The 25,290-nt window shown below is 38.2% G+C and overlaps 2 protein-coding genes across 2 annotated transcripts in view; both read left to right on the top strand.

Moving 5' to 3' along the window:
- LOC139945447 (conserved oligomeric Golgi complex subunit 3-like) overlaps nucleotides 1-22,708 on the top strand; it is a 41,079-nt gene extending 18,371 nt beyond the window's left edge. Inside the window, 1 exon segment of the mRNA XM_071942801.1 lies at nucleotides 21,499-22,708. Coding sequence (XP_071798902.1) covers nucleotides 21,499-21,528 — 30 coding nt within the window. The 3' untranslated portion in view covers nucleotides 21,529-22,708.
- LOC139945234 (glucose-dependent insulinotropic receptor-like) lies at nucleotides 9,139-11,573 on the top strand. The gene has a single exon (XM_071942545.1). The coding sequence runs from the start codon at nucleotides 9,185-9,187 to the stop codon at nucleotides 10,286-10,288; it is 1,104 nt and encodes a 367-aa protein (XP_071798646.1). The 5' UTR covers nucleotides 9,139-9,184; the 3' UTR covers nucleotides 10,289-11,573.
- Nucleotides 22,709-25,290: the final 2,582 nt, after the last annotated feature.

Raw genomic sequence — 25,290 nt, forward strand, 5'->3', positions numbered from 1 at the left:
AAAAGCACCCTCAGATCAGCGCCCAATTTCATAAAGTGGTTTAGCAGATAATTCTGCTTTGCAAATTTCTTTGCTAAGCAAGAAATGAGCAGGGTACCAGTCACATCAATAGTAAATGTACGGTATTTTGGCTGGTAACCTATTTTTACTAAGTAGAATTTTTCTGTGCTTAGCAGGTTTTTGTGCTTACTGGTTTTATGAAATTGAGCCCTGGTCGTTTGGCCGTCACAAACTGCTCAAGTTTGTTTGATGAGCTCTTATGTGTTCTTGTTGGTCCGTGTTGAGAGAACCGTTTAGGCACTACTCCATCGAGTTTGGCGCTTATCGCTTGTCTCTCTGTAACCACTCTAACGTCAGGTGCATCTGCTGGAATCGCATACCACTTCTAGGGAACTCTTGGCACGAACGTAGGGAAGGTCAGGGTTGTGATTGCTCTGTTTTTAACCGGAAATCTTTTAACAATTTTTTTAAAAATATTTTATATAATTATAAGACCAAATTAGTAAAAATAAAATGAAGATAAAAACATATGGGACAGCCCGGATTGCAGAGTAGTGTTTTCAAAACCTAAGATAAATGTCTGTAAGCAGGCTTCCCACTCTGAAGCTTTTGTGCTCGCAAGCTTTCACGCTTTGCGTTCGTAGTTCAGGTTTTTTTTTGTCAACAGCCTATCACCTGTCTAAAGGGACGGTATACCTTTGGTAATCATTCAAAAAAAATTATGACCGTTTCAATTAATTTTATTTCATTTTATTCGCCAGCAAACATTAGTAAAAAACATTGAACAATTTGCAAAATCAAAGGATCTACGAGACCAAACAATACAATAGTTTTAAAGGCAGTGGACACTATTGGTAATTACTCAAAATAATTATTAGAATAAAACATTACTTGGTGAGTAGTAATGGGGAGAGGTTGATAGTATAAAACATTGTGAGAAACAGCTCCCTCTGAAGTGACATAGTTTTCGAGAAAGAAGTAATTTTCCATGAATTTGATTTCGAGACCTCAAGTTTAGAACTTGAGGTCTCGAAACCAACCATCTAAACGCACACAACTTCATGTGACAAGAGTGTTTTTTCTTTCATTATTATCTTGCAACTTTGACGACCAATTGATCTAAAATGTTCACAGGTTTGTTTTATGCATATTGTTGAGATACACCAAGTGAGGAGACTGGTCTTTGACAATTACCAATAGTGTCCAGTGTCTTTAAGAAGAATACATTGATTTAAAAACACCTAGCAAAGTACTGAGGAACCTGGCTCGGCGGGCAGAAATAACCTCCAGTGGGGGTGGTACAATAAAACAATTAGAAGCAAAACAAAGAACCCTGGTTTTGTTATTTTATGCATACATGTACATGTCTGTTTGGATACACCAAGTGATAATACTGGGTCGATTTCACAAAGAGTTAGGACTCGTCTTATCTCGAGTTAGGACGAGTAACTCGTCCTATTTTAGGGTTAATCTTAAGGTCTGCATGCTACAGTGCAGGTTTGGGACTCGTCCTAAGTCCTAAGATTAGTCTTAAGTTAGGAAGAGTTTTGTGAAATCGACGGAAGGTCTTTGACAATTACCAAACATATATGCATAAAATAACATTTTGCACAACGTAACATTTTCAAATTCAAGTGATATTCAAAAACAAGCGCATACATTCCCATAGACAATCAAGAAAATCAGTAATTTCCAGCGTGGCCAGGCTGCTGATTAAATTTCTCAGAACCTTGTTGTTCAGTTGAGGTTGTTAAAAAAAAAATAAAAAAAATCAATCAACTTTTATTTTGTTTCAATCCAGACTTTCCTCAAAAACCTTTAGATGTTATTCACTTTGAATTCCCACCTGAAATAACAATCGGAAATTCAGGTTTTATTAACAGTGAATTATTGTGGATATACATGTGTATGTGGGGTCATTCATAATTGTTGATGTTTAAAAAAGAAAGAAAAAAATGTTTTTTAACTTGAGGATGTGTTGGGGGGTTTGATTAAAAAGAAAACTTTTTACTTTTTTATTTTTTACTTTTTTACCCTTTTTTTTATATTTTTTTTTTTTTTACTTTACTTTAGATCAAATTGTTTAAAAATCATGAAAAAAACCCCATATAGAATTATCTGAATTGCACAGTAGGTATTTTTAAACCAAGATAAACACCAAGTCGTGTTTAAAACATTCTGAAAACCTCATTCAATTTAGGATGCCTCAGGCCAAACGTTGCGTTGAGAATGCTTCACATTTTTGATAAAATCCTCGTCGGAGTACGTACATTCTGAATTTGTTTAAATCAAATTATGAAAGATTTTGCTTCTGGCTGTCCTTGACAGGGCAGCTAGCTTAAATGCGAGTCCTTCAACATGCTATCACTACAATACTAATAATTCAATGCTTAATTCAAGTTCAACTAATGCTGCAAATTTAATAAAATCATAAGGTTAGCAATCTTTGATCCGTGAACCATGATTTTAATTTGATTATGTTCTTGGAGACAGAAGCAATTTTCGTCTCTTGTTGACGAATTAGTATTGACTATTGTGACACAACATGAATTGTGCGGCGAAGAGTTTTGCTTTTGGCCGTATACAATGCCACGGTTAGAACTCTTTTCTTACACAGCAAGTAGCTGTTGTTTATTGCTGAGTGCCCCAACAGTGTAAGCAGAGAATATGAAAAAGTAAAAAAATTGCGAGCACACATATTCTACTTTTTTGCTTTTGGCTGTGGAGACATTTTGTTTTCTTGTCTTTGTCCCTGAAGTTAAGAACCTCCCATAGACTTTGTGCAAAAAAATCCTTGTGGAGCACCCCAGTCTTAAGAAATCCCCTTTGGAGACCTTTTGTTTTCCCTTTTCTGTTTTGAAAATCAAGGATGATATTAAATGGTCAGTAGAAAGCTTCCTCCATAGTAGGAGGTACAGTAGGAGGGTTGACCGTGTACTGTGTAGATCCATTCACATCCATTCTCTTTTGTATGATATTTCTTTTGAATTATGTACGACTAAGACTACACTATAATGTAGGTTTTGAAACAAAACTAATAACTTTTGTATATCTAGAAGAAAGGAAAAGGAAGCAGCTACCATTAGTATTTATTTTTGGTTTCAACCACTTGATCATAAAAAAAAATCTGTCTGGTAATCGTTCACGACCCCGAGACATTTCTAAATAATTTCCTTTTAAAATTTCTGCACATCTTACGGTTCAATCGGGGCAGACTTTTTTTTACTATGCCACATGGAAGGTCAGACGACTCGACATTTCATGTAAACCCTTACATGGTGCTAAAAGGAGTAGGTCTCATACTTCCCTTCCCACGTATCTTGCAAGAAAATACTGAATGTTAAATGGCCTTGCAAACTAGACCGCTCACCCACAACACTCCACCGCTTTGCAAACATAGCAAGCACCCTTCTGTTTACAGGTTTCCTCAGGCATGTGAGTTCGCTCGGCCCCAGCGGCCAAGGTCTATCCAGGATCGCTGGGATGGGCTAATCGCTTGCACAGATTCTTGTTCAGGAAGTACGTCATGTATACAATGCATAGAAATATGGTGCAGTGTGAGAGTGATGCATGATGGGACTGCGCATTATTAAATCAATGACAGTGCATGATACGTTGCCCATCCCCGCGCCTTTGGTTAAAGCAAGGCTCTGGGGACAAGCGAAGCTCGTGAGCTACAGCGCTTAAGCTTACATAAAGAGGCATCCTTGGTTTCATTACCAGAAATATAAAATAATAAAAAGAAATCATGAAAAAAAACTCCAAAATGCTTTGTCCTTGATATACTTTGCAGCCAAACTGAAACAAATTTGATTTAAAGGGAAGGTACACGTTTGGTTATTGTCAACGACCGGTGTTCTCACTTGGTGTATACCATCATAAGCATAAAACAACAAGCCTGTGAAAATTTGGGCTCAATTGGTCATCAAACTCGCGAGAAAATGAAGAAAGAAAAGATACCCTTGTTGGACGAATTTGTGTGCTTTCAGCTAGAAGTCTTTTATTATTTTAGTGAGAAATTACCTCTTTCTCAAAAACTACATTACTTCAGAGGGAGTCGCTTCCCACAATGTTTTATACTATCAATAGCTCTCCAATGCTCGTTACCAAGTCAGTTTTTTAAGTTAATATTTGTTTTGAGTAATTACCAAAAGTGTACCTTCCCTTTAATTAAAGTGCTTGAATTATGACGCTCCAATCTCACCCGACACCACCAATCCAAGCATCAATTTATGAAGCATCCTTGGTGGCATAACCAGAAATATATAATGAGGAAAACAATAACCCTGATCAGTAATAATGCACCAAAAAAAATGTCATTCTGTACTCGATGATCCTTGAGACCAATATTATCACAAATTGACGTAAGAGTTTAGTGACGGCCGTGTTTTCTGCAAGGTGGAGACACCTTTGTCCCCACCCACAGTCGCATTCCTTTGAGGCATCCTTGTTTTTATAACCAGTAACCTTGATCATTGTAATGTACTTGTAACAAGGAAGATATTCATTTTGTGCTTAATGGTCCCCCAAGACCAATATTATCACAAATTGACTTAAGAGTTTAGCGACGGCCGTGTTTTCTGCAAGGTGGAGACACCTTTGTCCCCACCCACAGTCGCATTCCTTTGAGGCATCCTTGTTTTTATAACCAGTAACCTTGATCATTGTAATGTACTTGTAACAAGGAAGATATTCATTTTGTGCTTAATGGTCCCCCAAGACCAATATTATCACAAATTGACTTAAGAGTTTAGCGACGGCTGTGTTTTCTGCAAGTTGGAGACACCTTTGTCCCCACCCACACCCGCATTCCTTGAGGCATCCTTGTTTTTATAACCAGTAACCTCGATCATTGTAATGTACTTGTAACAAGGAAGATATTCATTTTGTACTTAATGGTCCCCCAAGACCAATATTATCACAAATTGACTTAAGAGTTTAGCGACGGCCGTGTTTTCTGCAAGGTGGAGACACCTTTGTCCGAGCATCACTTATGAGGCATCCTTGGTTTTATACCCAGAGAAATATAAGAACAATAATAACCCTGATCAGTGATATAATGAACAGAAAATGTCATTTTGTACTCAATGGTCCCCAAGACCAACATTATCACAAATTGACGTAAGAGTTTATTGACGGCCGTGTTTTCTGCAAGGTGGAGACACCTTTGTCCCCACCCACACCCGCATTCCTTGAGGCATCCTTGTTTTTATAACCAGTAACCCCGAGACCGACATTGTCAAAAATTGACGTAAGAGTTTAGCGACGGCCGTGTTTTCTGCAAGGTGGAGACACCTTTGTCTTTTCCCAGGGCTTCCTTTCTGGGAGAGCACCACCTGGTGTTTCTGTCTGTCAGGAAATATAATCACGGCCGCCGTGACGGCGATTGCAAGACAAACAATCCCACGCTAACGGGGTTTGCCTGATTTGGATAAGGGTCAATTTGTAAAGGAAAAATCTGGTGTTATTATTATTTCATTTTAAATCCTTTCAGCTCTCGCCAGAGATGCTGTTTGTCCCCGCTTGAATCCTATAAATTAGCAGTGGGTACCGCAACAATTTATTGCTTTGGGGATTCACTGATTATTTTTTTAGAGCCTACTTGCTTTTTGGGATTGTTTTTGTATTGCTTACTTTTCTGTTTTTGCCTGGTTTACTTCTTTCATCTCCATCCCTCCCCCCCCCAAAAAAAAAAATATATATAATAAAAATAATATAATAAATAGGGTAGATGGCCTTAGCTTTCGATCCAATCCGGACCTTCTTCAGAGGCATAAAACAAGTACAAACAAATACACATCCATTTATAGAAAAAGAGAGGGGGAAAGGGATTAAGGAAAGGATCCAGAAAGAAGCAGGAAAATAACAGCCAATCAAAGTTTCTATTTCAGAGACAATGTGTGGCTATGAACCAATAGGAGTATAGTGGCGAGGACAAAGGATGTTTAGAATGAAAGGATGGGTTACTGGACCATAAAAATAATACATATACAAAAATAATTTATAAAAAAATAAAAAAAAAAATACTTGAAACAATGTATAAAAAAAAACATTTGTTTCTTATAACTAAGACCAAATATAAGAGATATTAAGACCAAATACATAAGAAAACTAAGACCAAGTATAAGAGATGTTAAGACCAAATACATATGAAAACAATAATAAAACCATATATGGAACACCCAAGGTTGCAGAGTAGGGTTTTCAAAACCAAAGATAAATACGCCCTCAGAAGCTTTTTCCCTCGCAAGCTTTCACAATTTGCCTTCATAGTTTAGGCTTTTTTCCAATAGCCTATCACATTCCGGACTACCTGATGATTGATTGACTGAAAAACCCTGTGCTACGTCTTCTTTTGAGATTATATCGGCCAGGAAGTAGACTCGGCCGTTATTCATTGCTGACTCTTTAAAGGCACTGCAGCGGATTTCACGAAACTCTAGGATGAATCCTATCGTGAGTCAGGACGAGTAACCCGTCCTAACTTGGGATAGCTTCAATGCGTTCTAACGTTTTCGGATTGGTAAACTGATCTCATCCTAAGTCCTAGGATTATTCCTAAGTTAGGAAGAGTTTGGTGAAATCGCCATCTGGATACTATTGGTAATTACTCAAACTAATTGTAAGCATAAACAAATTAACTGGTAACGATTAACGGGGAGCTGTTGATAGTATAAAACATTGTGAGAAACGGCTCCCTCTGAAGTAACGTATTTTTTTGAGAAAGAGGTAATTTCTGACTCCAAAATTTAAAGACTTTTTGGCCTGAAGCCTTTTATTATGTATCTGAAAGCCTACAAATCTGTGCAACAAGGGCGTTTTTTCTTTTTATTATTCTCTTGCAACTGCCTCCATGCCCCCTGGTCATTGCCTAGGTGCCCTTGAAATGCTCCAGTAGAAATTTACAGTTTCCTTAGAGGGTGCCCTTTGGCAAGGAGAAAATGCCTTGGTGTCCTTGCCCTTTTAGAATTGAAGTGTACGGGCCTGGTGTCCAGTGCCTTTAATGGCTGCGTTTTGAGAAAATAGTGGTCAGGAAATAGACTCTGCCGATAGATGTCACAAGCATTGGTAAATCTTTAATGACTGCATTCATTTGGAGTTTAGTCCAGTTGGCTCTGAAGAGGAGCTTTCGTCAGCAAACTGTGATTGTTTTGTGATTTACGTCAGATGTTTATAGGTTGCCATGAATGATGATGTCATAATAGGATGCGAGAGTGAGCTCACCTGATTGGTGGATGTTAAGCATAGGGTCTTACACATCGTGTAAGAAAACTGTTATTTTAACATTTTAACCAAGTTGCCATTTGAATGCCGAAATTAGACATTTAAACCAAATTATTTGTCTCCTCATTCATTGTTTACCCTTATTCATTTTTATTCATTGCTTTTTGCTGTATACTTTCTGACTCTCTCTGGAAAAGCAAAGTACAAGGTCTGGCTGTGCCTGAATTTTTTTATATATATATATACATTATTTTTTTAACAAACCGCAGTACATCAAAAATTGTTGGCAAGTTCCATTTTTTTTTTTTTTTTTCCATCTTTTTTTTTTTTAACAAACTGCTGTTACATACCTTGAGAATGTTTTGAGTACCATTGTTATCTAAAACCACAGCTGTGAGTCTATGCTATCCACACAATCTGTGTATCTATGCTTATGGAACTGACACTGTTCCCATACCCTTACACACTGCATTATTTGTATAACAACCTCATTTGGATACCGGTGGACTTATGTTTATTTATTAGATCCATATCTATGTAGATGGTCTTGATATTCTAATGAGTGGTGACTCATTAACCAATCAGGGAATGGGCTTCACATGATGTCATCACTGTGGAATATTCATGAGGTTGTTGTGTTGGTGGTCTTATCCAACCAGATGTGAGTCTGCAATGAACAGTATGGTTTGCCCTGAGTGTTCAGAACGTATGCAAATGAGTGTAGTGTTCAGAACTTATGCAAATGAGATATTGCATATTCATTAGTGGGAGACTTTGGCAGTGATGAGCATCCAATCAGTTGTGAGTCTACATGAGCAGTATGGTTTACACACAGTGTAGTGTTCAGAACTTATGCAAATGAGATGTTGCATATTCATCACTGGGAGACTTTGGCAGTGATGAGCATCCAATCAGATGTTGAGTTTTTGGCCAACATTTTGGCTCTAGGTTTTTTAGCCACTGTTTCAGTTTGCAACATCACATACATGTAATTTTATAATGTGACAACATTGTTGGCGATAACAAAATCTGTTTGTAAAATATTTCAACTCGGGACATTTTTGTACACGGATAGCATCCTCTGAGTAGCCAGTTCTGATATTTAGGGAATTTATTTTTTTTCGATTTGAGTTTAATAATTGGTGAGATATGCGAGATTCATTGACAGTGGATTTACCCTCATGAGTATTTATAGCTGATGAATGTAAACTAGCCGTTGACGTTGATGTTTCTGTGTCACTGGGACGCACACAGATTGCAACTTGTGAATTATCAGTCATTAAAGAAACACAAATTGAGGACTCTGTCGGCAGAGAGGCGGCCAATTTATGTCGGATTTGTGGCGTGTTTGACGCAGCATTAAGAGAGATCAACTTGATGAGGGCACGAGTGGCGTAGATTTCCTGAGGAAGGTGCTGACATTGGCCTCATTTTATCCTCGTTCTTGAAGGCGGACTAGAGGCTGAATCGTTGAAGCGACACAAACTGAGGGATCAGTGATTCTCATCATCCCTGACTTTTAATCAGAGTTGTCGATATCTTCACCAACATCTTGCACCCTAATAATGATAAATCCAGTCAGCCATTGTTCTTTCTGGGTTTGAAGTTGATTCAAAATCGACTTCACAATGGGGATTATCTCTCAAAATAACAAGGATAGGTCAGTTTTGAAAACGTTGCTTCAGTAAAACTTACAAAAATTTGCAGTATCTGTGTGTCAGAAACAAGACAGTGTTTGATTTACATGCAAGTTTTTGCACGACGACGTGTTTAAAACTGTTATTTGGAACTCTATATATGGGTATCGATTCCATCCTCACATCTCCATGAATTCCTTCAGAGTCTCCCGTTTTGTGATAAACTGATGACACTTGTTTCCTGACATACTCTTCAAATGTAAATGATGCAATTCCAAGGAGTACCTTGATCAACGCTTCAATAATTAACAATCATTGAACTGATGGAAATACTTAAAATGGCGGTTTTTAATACTTCAATGGGAGCAACGGCAACCACCACAGTGAACACCCATGATTTGACAATAGATACACCCTGTGCCATGTTCGGTCCACAAACAGACTTGGGTATTTTCACCCTGTTTCTTATTCTTGGCATCCTGATTGTTGTCGGTAACATCATCGTCATTGTTGTGGTCTTACGGAACGAGGTGCTTCATCAGACAGGTTACTATTACATCGTAAGTTTAACGGCAGCTGATCTCTTGGTTGGGGTGAACTGCATACTGGAGTCCATCATGATGAGGGTGGTTGTCGACAATCCACGCTGGTGTCTTGTCCGTGTTGCCTTTCTGATTCTCGCGTCCATCGCGAGTATCTTAAGCGTCTTTGGAATCGCATACGACCGTTACATCGCCATAACGAGCCCTATGGCATACACGCAACGCGTGGGACAATTCCAAGCCCGCGTGATCGTCTCGATGATCTGGATCATCGCAGTCTCGATTGGACTCCTTCCGCTGATGGGCTGGAACCATTTAGCAGGGTACCAGGGATGCTGCAGCTTACTTAGCGCCTTAAGCAGCAGCTACATGCTGTTCTTAACGTTTGCGTGTTACATTCCAACCCTGCTGGTGCAACTCTACTTTTATGCGTGCATACTTCAGATCTCGCGGCACCAGGCGCGGCGGATAGCCGACCTACAACGCAACACGTGTGTCGTGCGCAACGTGCGGACCTTACGGACTAACAAAGCCCTCAAGACCCTCACGGTGGTCATAGGGTGCTTCCTCTTAACGTGGACGCCGTTTTTCGTCGTGCTCGCCATTGATGCGCTTTGTGGCGAAGACTGCCACCTCACAAACATTATCCAGTCGTGTCTTGTGCCTCTTGGCTTCACAAACTCTTTCCTGAACCCTTTTGTGTATGCGTTTTGGAGTCGAGACTTTAGAGAGAGCATGTTAGCCGTCAACTGCTGTACGGAGAGGAATAGGCAAAGGTTCGTCCACATCTTGACCGTCCGACGGGCCACCAGGGTGACCGTAATCTCACAGAAGATGAGTAGTCATTCCGAACTCAACGTCAACAGACACATTGTGTACATGTGATAAATATGGTAGTTAGACAGTGGGACTTGCAATCACAAGGTTGTGGGTTTGAATTCTACCGGGAGAGTGACCGTTATCTCACAGAAGATGAGAAGTCATTCCGAACTCAACGTCAACAGACACATTGTGTACATGTGATAAACACTGTGGTTCAGAGGTTAGACTGCAGGACTTGAAATCACAAGGTTGTGGGTTCGAACCCTACCAAACTAACTTCTGATTTCACAATGACTAGAATAAGTAATGTCATTTGGTTACTGAATCACAATTTCATTATTGTGCAAATTATAACCAATGTTTGTATGAGAGCAATTGACTGTTGCCAGCTTGTTGTTTGCATCCCCTTGCGGGAGTTTCCTTTGACTGGAAGATCATCTAAACCAACAAACAAACAAACAAACAAACAAACAGTCAATCAAACAAACTGATTCTAGAATTGATTACTGACATTCAAAGTGTAACTTTTTTTTTCTGTGACCAAAGAAGATAAAATTATTTTCAGAGCTACTTGAAGAGAAATTTTTGTAACCTTTTTAAGTTCGCAAGTAGATGATGCAAATGTTATCAAACATTTCAAACAAATTCATTGTGAATTTGAATGACAGAACTTGTTATTTCTTAGGATTTAGTTTTGTATTAAAAAAACAACTAAAGTTAAGCTCTCTGAATTACTTACTTTTCCCAAAATAAACCTGTTAAATAATTTAAATTCCCCCCTCTCAACCTTTCTGGGAAAGTTGTATTCTTTGCATCCTTTTGTAACAAAAATACATCCTTAGTTCAAGCTAAACAAAAGGTGTTGAAAACCCCTGAAGAAATGTCAAAACACTCGCACAACTCTGAAAATAAATTTTCGTTAAGTAAACCAGAAAATTCCTCAGGCCATCTGCACAATTGTTTAATGAATAATGTCAGACTTCCCCAAGCCATTGTCTTTATTTAACCCAAATGAAAATCCACAATTTCCTGTTGGTAATACACTGGTCTGGGTGCCAATGATAAATAAAACATGGAAAAACAGATAGACTCTAAAAAGGTAAACATTTGTTGTGACCTCATTTGACCTCATTTGACCTCATTAAGAAGGTGCGATCATGGAGTTGTATGGGACTAATATTCACGAGGTCGTGCGAGGTCGTGGCTATCAGTTACCGTTTAGAGATACTCGTAATTAAACATCCTCTCTAATGATATCAATGCAAGTGTTTGACAAACAGAATTTAGATATATTTTTTTCCCCCTCCCAAGTTAGTAAGATTGTTAATTTTATAACCTTAAAAAACTTATGTACGCTTGCCCTTTATGTCTGACAAACATCAAATTTCCAGCCATATTTATTGGTCTCCCCCCCCCCCCCCCCCGAAACAGCATACAGTAAATTTACAAAGAAAAATAAAAAATCTAAGAATTTCTCTTTAAAAAGAAGAATTGATGGTGGTAAATCATGCCTGATTGTCATTTGGCTTTGATCTAGGCTGCCCTTGTAAATTTATTTGTAAAGTTGTCAGCAAAGGAGTCTTTATTAATAAGAATAAAAGAGTAGTAGTGATTCGGGCGTTTAAAACCTTACAGGGTCGTTGTAGTTCAATAAGGAACCTCTCCTTCGGCACAGACCTTTATCGCACGGCCACGACCTGGCCAGTTTTAAACAACCTCTAACACACCCATCACAAATTCTGTTATTCTCTTTTTTTAACCATGAATTGCTTTTTTGTGTTTGTGTGATCCGTTCTGATCAAAAACATTAACAAAATGTTTATTCTTAAGCTGTTGCTTTTAAAGCTGATAATCTTTAGTTGGAAGTATAAATATTTACCGTGCACAAGTGAGAAAATTTCGTAGGGGCCTGAAACCCCCCCCCCCAAAAAAAAACATGCAAGACAAAGCTGAACAAGAGATGGATAAAAACACCTTTAATTGCAATTCTAATAATCTTTTCAAGGCACTGTGTTTGCACACAATAAAGTAGTAAATCGAAACATGGAAATGTAAGTTTGTACTTAAAATATGTCTTTCTTTTAAAAATAAATCATTTACAAGTTGTTACCCTTCTGAAGGGTTTTTAATTCAGATGATTGTAAAATATTCTCTGTCATCAATACTTTCAATTGATTATTGAAATAAAGATGTAAAATTTTACATATTGTATTTTTGAATTATTTCAATTTCCAAATACCAATCATTTGTTTTATTTTCATTTAATCAAGCCCCATGTTTGTTTAAATATGAAAAAAAAAACAATTAGTGGAATCTATTTGTTTTGTTTGTTAACTTCAATCAGTAATCCAAACAGAATTTTAAAATTACTATTTACTGATGATTTGGAGAGGGATTTTAAAGAAGATTCTAACTCATCAATGAACTCTTATCAAAAGTATCCACCCATCTTCTCCATAACATCTCAAAGGTTAGCCCCCAACATTGGAATTTGTTTTAAAGGCACTGGACACGTTTAATAATTAGTCAAAAAAATTGGCATAAAAACTTACACCCGTTTCAGACAGGCTCTCCGGAGTCACGCCGAACCAAATTCTGAATTATAAGTACATGAAAAGTTTGACGTCTGAAACAGTAAAGAGCGACTGGACATGCTAGAAGTCGAAAGATCGACTGTTGCAGTCGGTCGGAACGACTCTGGAGCGCCTTGGTTTGGGACATTGATCTTGTCATGAGCCCAACCGAATGTAAATGTTATGTTAAGTTCGCCGGTATAAAACCAAAATTTATTTCGGTCGACCCAGAGTGGCTCCTAATCTATTTGGGTTGGCATGACTCTGGAGTGCCTGTCTGAACCGGGTGTTACATACTTGGTTCGAGCATTGAAGAGCTGTTGATATTACCTTCATCATTCACAGTGAGTTGGGAATAAAGATCATGGCCAAAAACTTGATCTACAAAAGGTGTCCAGTGCCTTTAATCAGTATGTAAAGTTAGGCGCCTCTTTAAAGTCAGCAGCCGCTAGATGAAATAATTGGATTGTTGTTGACACACTCTCCCCACTTAATTAAGAAGAAAAAAAAAATGTGTAAAGAAAAATACTTTAATCTGTGACAAAGCATCGCCCTACTTTGGTAGACAGTAAACCTGGCCGTGTTAAAACCAAAAAATGCTGGACGGCAAGAAAAAAAGAAACACAAATTATCCTGAGTTTTATTCAGGCTCTTACATAGAGAATAGAATCAGGACGATAGTAAACCTGGGCTTGTTAAAACCTAAGAATGACAAAAAATATACAAGAAAATTAATCATTTTAATGCAGCACTTAAGAATTAATAAAAAAACACGTTCTTTTATTCGGGCTCTCCCATAGAGAATAAAATCCGAATGATACAAAAGTTTCCATGACGAAAAGACAAGTAAGTTATCATCGTTAATGGGTAGCTTTTGATAGATTGGACAGAGGGTATGTCTGAGCTTATTAGATTAGTCTCTGACAATGGGGAAACAAACGATGCCGTCTCCACCTGCTTCTTAAGTGTCCGTCCTTACCAGCCCCTGTGTCAAGACCAGAGAGATGATTCTGTGTCATGACGAAATGACGAATGTGATTTAAGGATCGAAACCTCTGGAAAAGATGATCTGTACCGATAAGGTTGCTATGTATTTTTGTTTAGGGTCCTGCCCTTTCGACCGTGTTAAGAAGGATCTTGAACGAATTAGATCAGCTTATACGAACATTTTTTTTGTGTGTCTCTTGTTTCTTCATCAAGTTGTTCAATCAATTTACTAGCTTTCGGCATGATCATTGTTTCTGTTGATTTATGCAAGGAGTTTGGGTAGAAACAGGGGAAAAAGAGGTTGCTATAAATGTTTTCAGTCCTGCCCTTTCGACCATGTCACGAAGGGATTTGAACTTCAATCAGGGTAAAGAACAATTTGAATTCAATCGGCTTATATGAATTTGTTTTCTTTCATTTTTTCTTCATCAAGTTATTCATTCAATTTACTAGCCGTCGATAGAAACACATGCTAATGTTTTTGGTTGTTTTCTTAGTTTGGATTTTGGGCCAGGAGTTTGGGTTGAATCGGGGGAGAAAGAGTAATGTTACTATAAATATTTTCAGTCCTGCCCTTTCGACCATGTCAAAATGGGTAAAGAACAATTAGAATTAGAACGGCCCAGATGATTTTTATTTTTTTTTTTTAAGTATTTCTTTGTCAAGTTGTTCATAGTTCTAACCACTGTTGACATACGTAGATATTATTGTTTTTGTTGTTTTGTTAGATGGTCATGGTTCAGGGATTTTGGGTGGAACAGGGGAGGAAGAAAATGTTCCTAAAATACTCATGCTGTTTATAAAGCTAAGCTTGTTGTTTTATGTGAGCTACAAAGGGCCCCAAAACTAACATTGAACCGCCGGCCTGAAGCTATAGATTTTAATGTTGGCAAGTAAATTCACGACAGGCCAAGTCTGGCAATCTTGTATCTTTCATTAGGTAACCCACCTCATTGTGTCATTATATTATGCTCAAATGTTTACATTTAGTTTAATTAATAAAATTGAGTATCAAAGTATACTTATCAATATGACAAATGAGATCAATCTTCTCTAATAACCTTAAAGGAACACGTTGCCTTGGATCGGACGAGTTGGTCTATAAAAAGCGTTTGAAACCGTTTTTTATGAAATGTATATGGTTAGAAAGATGTTTTAAAAGTAGAATATAATGATCCACACAAGTATCACTCGAAACTGCACGGTTTTCCTTTTACGTCGCAAACTATCACGGTCGGCCATTTATGAGAGTCAAATTTTTGACTTCCATAAATGGCCGACCATGTTATTGGACGAGTTTAAAAGAAAACCACGCAATTTCGAGGCATATTTGTGTAGATCATTGTATTCTACTTTTACATCATCTTTCTAACCATATGCATTTTATAACAAACTGTCACAAAACCCTTTTCAAAGACCAACTCGACCGATCCAAGGCAACGTGTTCCTTTAAGTGCTTGTTAAAAAAAACAAGTTTGTATCACGTTAAGGCCTGAACTCTTTGAATTATTTGAGTGAGAAATTACCTCTTAAACACTATAAGGGAGCCGTTTCTCACAGTGTTTTATACTATCGACAGCTCTCAATTGCTCACTACCAAGTATGCTTCAAAAATATTTTGAGTAATTACCAATAGTGTCTAGTGTTTTTAATTGGTAAATTTGCACAAGTAGGGACTTCTCCCCACCTTATTCAGGTGATCAAACAGGTAGATAAGATGAGACTCAAAAAATGCTCGGACATGGCTTCGTCGTCAGCCCCTCTCTGTCCCTCTCTCTTCTTTGCATATATTTGACTTCTCTCCGTTTATTAACGAGACAGGATGTCTGGTTTGCGTTGCAATGTATACTTTGTCTTGGAATTGATGGTAAAATAATAGACAGGGAGATGTCGCTGTGTTTTGGATAGCATGTCAACAGAAACTCCACAGGGGGGAACATGGCCATATTTCATTGAGATGCTTTTAAAAGCAGACCATTTTGCTTAACAATGTTCTGCTAAGCAGAAGAGAGCAGGATGCCAGTCACAGATTGTACATTTGACATGTTATTTTGGCTGGTAACCTCATTTTGGTAAGCATAATTTTGCTGTGCTTAGCTACTTTTTGTGCTGAACCAGCTCTAAGATTTTCCATATATTTTCCATCATCAAACTTTATATTTAGTTTGTTGAATTTTCATGGTCAAACTCTTTTTTGGGGTGTAGAAGTCATAACAACTTTGACCACCAAAGGTGAAGATTTGATTACTTCTTCCAGGAAAAAAGGGCAAAAAACAAGTCCTTCGGCCTTTTTTCATTTGAGTAAGGAGTAAACTCGACACATGGCGTATGTGTTACATTTATTGATTCAGTTCAACACGCTGGCAGAGACTTAGAAACCCTTTTGTTTACTCTCGTGCCGTGCAAATTAGCACAGATGAAGTCCTTATCGTCACTGTGTACGGAAAAGGTCCGTTGGTAAATGTTGACTGACGGAGGAAAGTGTCGAGGCACAAAATTGTGTTTTTAACACGCGTAGTACCGTATCGTCACTGTGTACGCAAAAGGTTAGAAAAGGTTAGAAAACTTTTTTCTTTTTTTTTCCATGGATGTGATTATGGTTCTTTGTTTGCACTGTCGCCATAGTGATTCTTAAAATGACATCACAATTGTTGTAACAATGAGGGTTTAATTGTTGACAAACTCATTTGAAGACTAGTCTAAGGGGTCGGTGACTTGGCCTTTTTTAGGGGGCGGGGGGTGTCACCCAGTTGTTTCTTGCTTAGCCAAGAAATTTGCTCAGCAGAATTTTCTGCTTAACAGCTTTGTATAATTGGGCCCTGATGTTTCAACCCTAGAAAAGTCTTTCTCAAATGCTAACAATGAAACAGAAAATTATGTGGGCAGAGACAAGTACAAAATGTTTGATGTTGAACATAAATTATTTTTATCCATTCACTCAAGAAGGTTTTATAGAGGAGTAATTTGTACTTTTTAGAAAAAATATTTTGATCAATTTCTCAAATCCTAGCAAACATGCTACAAAATTTAAAAGAAAAATCCCAAAACACAAAAAACGTCCGTGCAATTCATGTTTCCGTCTGTACATCCTCAATCAATTAGTGCATTTCTCATCGTACCTCATTTATCTGTATTAATATTGATTGCTCAACGCAACACCTTCTATTTGGTTCCTGCGCTGAAGCAAACAACCCACTTCACAAAGTGATAAATTGCATACTCGGCTTGAAGCAGTTTACCGTTCTTTAAGTGTTATAGATTTTTATGTAGAGAGCAAGTCATTGATGTCTGCAACTGTTATCTTTGAAATGTCAAATGCAGTAAAATCCTTATTGTATGGAAACACCTGGATTAACCTCAGTTGCCACTAATCTTGCCTGTGTTGCCCTGTTACCTCTGGCCTTGCCTCTGATACCCAGTTGACCCCTAGTCTTTGTTGCCCTTTGGTCTTGCCCCTGTTGGCCCCTGGTCTTGTCTGTTGCCCCCTGGTCTTGCCTCTGTGCCCCTGGTCTTGCCTTTGTGCCCCTAGTCTTTCCTCTGCTGTCTTGTAGTCTTTCAACTATTGCCCTCCGGTCTTGTTACAATTGCCATTGGTCTTGCCTCTGTTGCCATTCGGTCTTGCTCCTGTTGGCCCCTGGTATTGCATCTGTTGACCCCTGGTCTCGCCTCTGTTGCCTTCTGGTCTTAGTCTCTGTTTCCCTTGTTGCCCCTGGTTTAACCTCTGTTATCCCCTGGTCTAGCCCAAGTTGCCCATGGTCTTGCCTCTGTTTCCTGTGATCTTGCCGCCTTTTTCTCCCTGGTCTTGGCACAGTTGCCCTTGATCTTGCCTTTGATGCCCCTGATTTTAGCCTCTGTTACCCCTGGTCTCTCACCACAGGTCTCTTAAGGCTTAAAGTGCATGGCACCTTTGTATGAGCCTCTACCTAATGTATTATTATTCTTTACCTTAAAAAAACCAAACCATTTTATGATTTATTTCATTCATTTCCATGGACCCCAATGACCTTTTGTTAATGTACTTTTGGAAGCAAATTGTCTTTGATTGCTACGGTTGGAGGGTAGATTTAACTACGTACTTTAGATAATATTTCCAGCTGTGGGAGCAAGCCCATCTGCTACTCAGAAGCTGGGAGGCTTTGAGATGTAGAGAGGGTAGGGTAAAGTTGTCTCAAGCAGTGCCCGCCGCTCGGGTCGTGATTGCTAAATTTCCGGAAATAACATCCCTACGATTGATAGTCTTTAAAGAGGAATTATACTTTTTTTCCCCTTTTTTTTATGCAAGTCGCCAGACACACAAGGCCTGAAAGCCACTTCAAGGTGTGGGCTACAAACAAAATTTTCGGAGGCTGTTGCCACCTACTCCTTTGGCTGAAACAGGGTTATCCCCCCTTTTACAGGCCATGCGGATGTAGGCTTGGGTAAGAAAGCTCGTAGCTAAATTTAAAGCTAGTTTCATAAATTGGTGAATGCTTCAAAGATGAATGGCCGGAACAATTTACTTGGTGAGTGCCACTGCAGCTGTTGACATTATGGAGTATTTTGAGAAAGGATTTTTTTTTATGACTCCAAACAAGATTTGCAGGGCTCGAAATCACAAGGTTGTGGGTTCGAATGCTACCAAGCTAACTGCTGATTTCACAATGTCTAGAATGAATATTGTCATCTAGTTTAACACTGAATCACAATTTCTTGATGTGTGCAATTCATAATCATAAATGTTCAACCAATGTTTGTATGAGAAAGATTGGCTGTTGCCAGCCTGGTTTTTGTATTTCTTTGTGGGAGTTTGCAGAGTTCCCTTGACTGAAAGATCATCTAAACAAACAAGCAAACAAAAAACCTGACAAACAAACAAATGATATTTCACATGTTTTGGATCACAACAAGTCTGACCTTAGTCAATTAACAATGTTGTCCTTGAGTATTGTTTGAAGCTGTGCATGGTGTGAAGAAACTATAAATAAATAGTAAACTTGCGGGTACAACCATGTGTAAATCTCTTAGGGTGAGTGTTGGCTCTGAAAAGAGCCGGTTGGGTCTCGACGTTTCGAACAGTATACTCTGCTTGTCTTCAGGAAGTTTGTGGAAGTTTGCCAAGTACCCATAACGGGTTGATCATCTAAACATACAGACAAACAAACAAACAAACAAACAAACACCCCAACAAACATGCTTTTTTTCTCTACAGCGCATACAAATGTAGGAAAATGTTTTATCCCTATGTGTTATGCGCTATATAAAAATGGTTAGTTGTTATTATTATTTTAAATATGATTGTTTAGGATTTGGGTCACTACAAGTTCAGTCTTTGATAATTACCGATAATGTCCTCGTCCTCGTAAGAAGGTTGCAAACGTCAAACAATCTGGTGAGGTTTGAGATAACACTATGCAAATAGACCTCGTCTCTAATGAGCTGTGGAGGAGTGGGGCCCTCTGAGAATTCCTCCTTCCATCTTAGAAATCCTCCCTCCATCTTAGTATTCATTTAAAAACTCCTTTGTCTTACAGCATTTTCTCATGAATTTTTTAATGAGTATAAATCCCAATAAGCCAGTTGCGAGTGAGATTTGAATAATGTGTGAAACAGATTCTTGCTCTGTCATAAGTGCTTATAAGATAGACATTGTGGGCAATGTTGTAGCTTCAGCTCCACTGAGTTTCTGCATTTCTATGTTTTCTTCTTTGTAGCCATTTTCCCTAGAGTGGCATTTCTAAGTTTTCTTCCTTGTGGCCCTTTACCTAGAGTGGCTTTTAGCCTTGTTTTGGGCGACTTGCATAAAAAAAAATGAAAAAATTAATTAAAAAAATTTAAAAAAGCTAGACCAATTTTAATGGTGGGCTCTAAATCCATCAAGGGCGAGCCGCTCAACAAAAATATCCATGTTTTAGATACGGGGCCATCATTGCTGAAGTGCATTCTGGTGGGAAGTCTGTGCAGGAAAGATTAAAGAAAGGGGATCATAGACAGGTGTGGGATTTCAATTTTGAGAGGGCAAGGCCATTTTCATTTTGCAACCTGTCATAGATGATTCAGACCTAATAATACCCAGGGCTCAATTTCATAGAGCTGCTTAAGCACAAAATTGTGCTTAAGCAAAAAAATCTTTGCTTAGTAAAATCAGATTACCAGCTAAGACTCCACTCGATTGTTATGCTAAGTAAACAACAGCTAAATACCAGTCACAAGCAATGTATTCGGCATGACATTTTTGCCAGTAACATGTGTAAAATAAGCAAGCTATTTTTGTGCTTAAGCGAATTCAAAAGAAAATTGTGTCATAACCCCAGGGTGTATAACTAGGTGACACAAAATATACAAAATAAACAATAAACGTGACCGAGGAAACACGTGGCATCAGTCGGATGCCGACTCCCACTGAGTATTGAATGATTTTAAAGATATCGGATGTTTTAACAACATCTAAAGAATCCACACTTCTAACCCATGCATAAATTATTGTTATATTAAGACGAGTCTAAAGCGATAGCAGAAATTCCATGTTATTTTGCTCTTAGGATATTTCCTTCGGGGCAAATAACGGTTGGAGATCAGTCGATTGTTTGCTGTTGAGTGGGAAAGGAAGTTCCACGTGCAGTCTTCTGCACGTGGATTTCATCCCGGTTGAAGAGAAGAGGAAAACTTATTAAGAGACAAATTATTCTAATAGTATTCAAAGAGATTTGTGAGTCATTTTGTAAATTGTATTTAAAGTGGGTACTGATGGAAACCATTGGATTGGGCTGTTAAAGGCACTGGGATCGATTTCACAAAGAGTTAGGACTACTCCTAACTTAGGGCTAGTCCTAGGAGATATACAAAACGTGTGGCTAGTCCTAAGTTAGGACGGGTAACTCGCCCTAACTCGAGATAAGACTAGTCTTAACTCTTTGTGAAATCCACCCCTGGACTTTTGTGAACTCAAAATATTAGGAAGACGTCGGCTGCATAATGGTTTCATTTTGTTTGCAGCCACATCCAACAGCGCAACTTCATTAACAGGATGAATAAAAACATTGAATTACATTTTTAAAAAGCACAAATGTGCTCATTCAAATTTGAATACAGGCTTGATGAAATAATTTCTGCCCTACCTGTTTCAAGCCTGTATGTTGTTTTTTTGTTTTTTTTAAGGGCAAGGGCACCAAGGCATTTTCTCCTTGGTTAAAGGGCACCCGATGAAGAAATTGTAAATTTCTACCAAAGCATTTCAAGGGCACCAAGGCAATGCTCAGGGGGCATGGAGGCAATCTCCTTCGTTGCCTCTGTGAAGTATCAGGCCTGGGCCAAATTTCATTGCTCTGCTTACCGCCGAATTATGTGCTTACGATCACAATTCCCCGCTTACGTGCAAGCACCGAATTTCTGTGCTAGCCTTGTAAGCATAGAATGCCTAGTAACGTTGAGTACGCATGTGCAGAAGCCAAAATTCGCTGCTAACCTGTGAAATACGCTTGCCAGAAGCACAGAATTCCCTGCTTCTGTAAGCGCCGATTCTGTGGTTACGGTAAGCAGAGTTGTGAAATTGGGCCCTGCTGTTTCAAATCGACACTTGCAAGCCTGTTACTTCCAAGTCTCCTTAGCTAGCTGTTCTCCAAGAATCTTATTCCCAGGGATACAGTCTTGGATGATTGAATAGACGTCCAAAGAGAGCGGGTAAAAAATCAATCCTTTTGATTAAACCATTTTCTCTGTGGCCTTTATATCTCTCAGGTGAATCTACTTTTATCAGCTGCCGTTTGAAACGCCTTTTGTTGTCTTGGGATTATGGAGTCTGTATGAGGAGATGTAGCGGAGGTGAAATGCAGAGAGGGGATGCGGAGGTGGGATGCGGAGAAGGGACAAGACAATGACGGTCACAGTACCACGGAACAAATGCAAATGAGGATGTTAGAAACATGTACAGCACTCATCTTAAAGACACTGGGACACATTTGGTAATTGTCAAAGACCAGTCTTCTTACTATGTGTATCTCAACATATGCATAACAAAACAAAAACTGTGAAAATTTTAACTCAATTGGTCGTCGAAGTTGCGAGATAATAATGGAAGAACGAACACCATTGTCTTACGAAATTGTGCGCTTTCAGATGCTTGATTTCGGGACCTCAAAATCTAATTCTGAGGTCTCAAAATCAAATTCGTGGAAAGTTACTTCTTTCTCAAAAACTAAGTTACTTCAGAGGTAGTCGTTTCTCACGTTTTTTTTAAAAGCTCTCAATCATTGGTTACCAAGTAAGTTTTTATGCTACAGTTATTTAGAGTAATTACCGATAGTGTCCACTGCCTTTAAGTAAATTACTGCTTATCAAGCTGTCTAATTGTTATCAACTTTGAATATGAGAAAAGGGGACACATCTCAAAATTTGTATTGCTGTTACTTTTAAAATTCTTGAACATATGTGGAAATAACGACACAAACAATACAATTTCCATATGATAAGTGTAGTATCTTGCCTGTCATGAAAGGCATGGAATGTACAAGGTCACTTATTTTATAAATGAAGGCTTGAATGGTCGATCTCTCTCTGGGTTTAAATGTAATGATCTTGTCACTTTTTATGACAGAATTGTAAATGGTGTCTTGTAAATTTCATCTATTAGTATTCACTTCAATAAGAAACAAAAGTTGTTGGGTTATTTTTTCTTTTGTTACACCACAAAATTATTAATGGTTTATTTAGGAGATAAGTTTTAATTTAAAACCATACTATGTAAGGGAGTTATATTTTTTATTTCGCAATCTTAAAAAGTTATAATGACTTAATATATAAAAGTGCATTATTTATGGTCTTATATGGAAAAGATTTCTTCAGATTAAAAGCTCATGGAATTCCTTCTGTGATAAAGAAATTGCATATTGTCATGGTAATCTCTTTAATTGTTTTGATGCAAGTCAAATTTTTATGTTGATGTCTTGGTTTTATTCTAATTTGTTCGGGGAACGGAAAGTACGTCAGCTCAGAAGAGATTAAAATGGTAAGTTATTGGAAAAGAAATTGTTTTAGTAAAAGTTTTTAATTTATTTACTTTTAGGAACCCTTTTTCAGCTTGTCAATGAAAAGAAGATGTCTTGACCAAATAAGGTTGCTCTGTTTGTTTTGTTGTGATGTTTGTTTGTTGGTTGTTTATTCGTTGGTTTGTTGGTGTTTGGTTGTTGTTTGTTGTTTGTTTGTTGGTTGGTTGGTTAGTTGGTTGTTTGTTTGTTTGTTGGTTGTTTTGTGGTTGTTTGTTTGTTTGTTTGTTTGTTTATTTGTTTGTTTGTTTGTTTGTTTGTTTGTTTGTTTGTTTGTTTGTTTGTTTGTTTGTTTGTTTGTTTGTCTGTCTGTCTGTCTGTTTGTTTGTCTGTTTGTTTGTCTGTTTGTTTGTCTGTTGGTTGTCTGTTGGTTTTCTGTTGGTTGTCTGTTGGTTGTCTGTTGGTTGTCTGTTGGTTGTCTGTTGGTTGTCTGTTGGTTGTCTGTTGGTTGTCTGTTGGTTGTCTGTTGGTTGTCTGTTGGTTGTCTGTTGGTTGTCTGTTGGTTGTCTGTTGGTTGTCTGTTGGTTGTCTGTTTGTTGTCTGTTGGTTGTCTGTTGGTTGTCTGTTGGTTGTCTGTTGGTTGTCTGTTGGTTGTCTGTTGGTTATCTGTTGGTTGTCTGTTGGTTGTCTGTTGGTTGTCTGTTGGTTGTCTGTTGGTTGTCTGTTGGTTGTCTGTTGGTTGTCTGTTGGTTGTCTGTTGGTTGTCTGTTGGTTGTCTGTTGGTTGTCTGTTGGTTGTCTGTTGGTTGTCTGTTGGTTGTCTGTTGGTTGTCTGTTGGTTGTCTGTTGGTTGTCTGTTGGTTGTCTGTTGGTTGTCTGTTGGTTGTCTGTTGGTTGTCTGTTGGTTGTCTGTCTTTTGGGTCTTCGCTAGCGTCGGTTGTTAGAAGAGCTCCACATACCTAACCATATATATAGCATCCAGTGAACGATTTCCCTTGTACAGCAAAATTGTACCCAAAATGTACCATAATTTGCTACGCAATTTTTAACATCCAGTGTGCATAAAAATTGTTTCGTCTGAATATTTTGCTATTCAAAATTGCTAGATGAAATCCTTCCCTGGCATCATTTGATTAATTCTTCAGGGAGGTGAGGGGGGGGGGGCGGTAGGGGATCTAACAATGATGTTGCTTTACCTTCAGAACTGTCATTAAAATGAGCAGTCCCAAGCGATTCAGGAATTTTTGCCCGAAGCCGGCTTAATCATCCTTCAAAACTCCTTCTTAATGGATGGGAGATAAATGATAAATTAATGCATAATGCAGAGTTTAATCTTGGGCGCGGGGGAGGGGATGAGGTGGGGGGGGGGGTAGGGGATCGATGATTGAAAGGAAACAGAAGCGAGGGTATAGTGTCTTGAAGGAAAAGTTTTTTCTACGTCGTCTTGGATTACATTTTTACTTATTGTTGTTAGGACCGAAGGAATGTTTTTGTTATTTATCTTCATCATTAAAGTGATCGCAACCGAGATCCCGTACACATTGTATTATGAGGTCATTTGAAATTGGGGAATAATAAAATAGTAGTTGCCAAACGCAGTTGTAATTATTCAGTTCATCAGCTTTAAACATATAAATGTTTTTTTTTATTTAGAAGTTTACCATCTTTGAAAGTAATGAATTTTGGAAACCACAAAGTTCTATTAAGGGCAGCAAGTCGACAAAAATAGAAACATAATATAATCTTTCAAAGCCACATGTTCTTAAAATATCCATCCATAAGAAACTGGAATATATTATGGTGCACATAACTTTGCTGTTGCATGTGGTTTCCGTGGTAACAAGAAGCAATCAGTTTGCAATCATCAGCAAAAGAATTTTTCTTGTTTTGTTATCTATGAATTCCCTGGTCAAAGTGGGTCACGGTGCAAAATGACAAGTTATTCAACATGGTGATTCTTGATTTATCTTAAGACTTGTAAATATTTTGGATTCTTGCTTTTCCTTCAAGACAAAGGACAGGGCTTCGGTTAATCTGAAAGCTCAATGGTTACAACACAGGCTGATTTTTATAGAAGCTGTAATAATTTGGGAGGCTTTAAGGCAGTGGACACTATTGGTAGTTACTCAAAATAGTTATTAGCATGAAATTATAATCTTACTTGGTGACTAGTAATGGGCAGAGGTTGATGGTATAAAACACTGTGAGAAACGGCTTCCTCTGAAGTGGAGTAGTTTTCGAGAAAGAAGTAATTTTCCACGAATTTGATTTCGAGACCTCAAAATTAAAATTTGAGGTCTCGAAATTAAGCATCTGAAAGCACACAACTTCGTGTGACAAGAGTGTTTTTTCTCTCTTAGTTATCTGGCAACTCCGACGACCAATCGAGCTCAAATTTTCACAGGTTTGTTATTTTATGCATATGTTGAGATACAGCAAGTGAGAAGACTGGTCTTTGACATTTACCAATAGTGTCCACTGGCTTTTATCATATCTTTACAGTTGAGAAGCTGAATTGCGATTTGCGAAGGACGATGAGGTTGAGCTGC

This window comes from Asterias amurensis, chromosome 12, assembly GCF_032118995.1.
Source record: "Asterias amurensis chromosome 12, ASM3211899v1".
Taxonomy (NCBI): domain Eukaryota; kingdom Metazoa; phylum Echinodermata; class Asteroidea; order Forcipulatida; family Asteriidae; genus Asterias; species Asterias amurensis.

What these genes read in the sequence shown, in the direction of transcription:
- LOC139945234 (XM_071942545.1), top strand. Translation starts at nt 9,185, where the DNA reads ATGGAAATACTTAAAATGGCGGTTTTTAATACTTCAATGGGAGCAACG.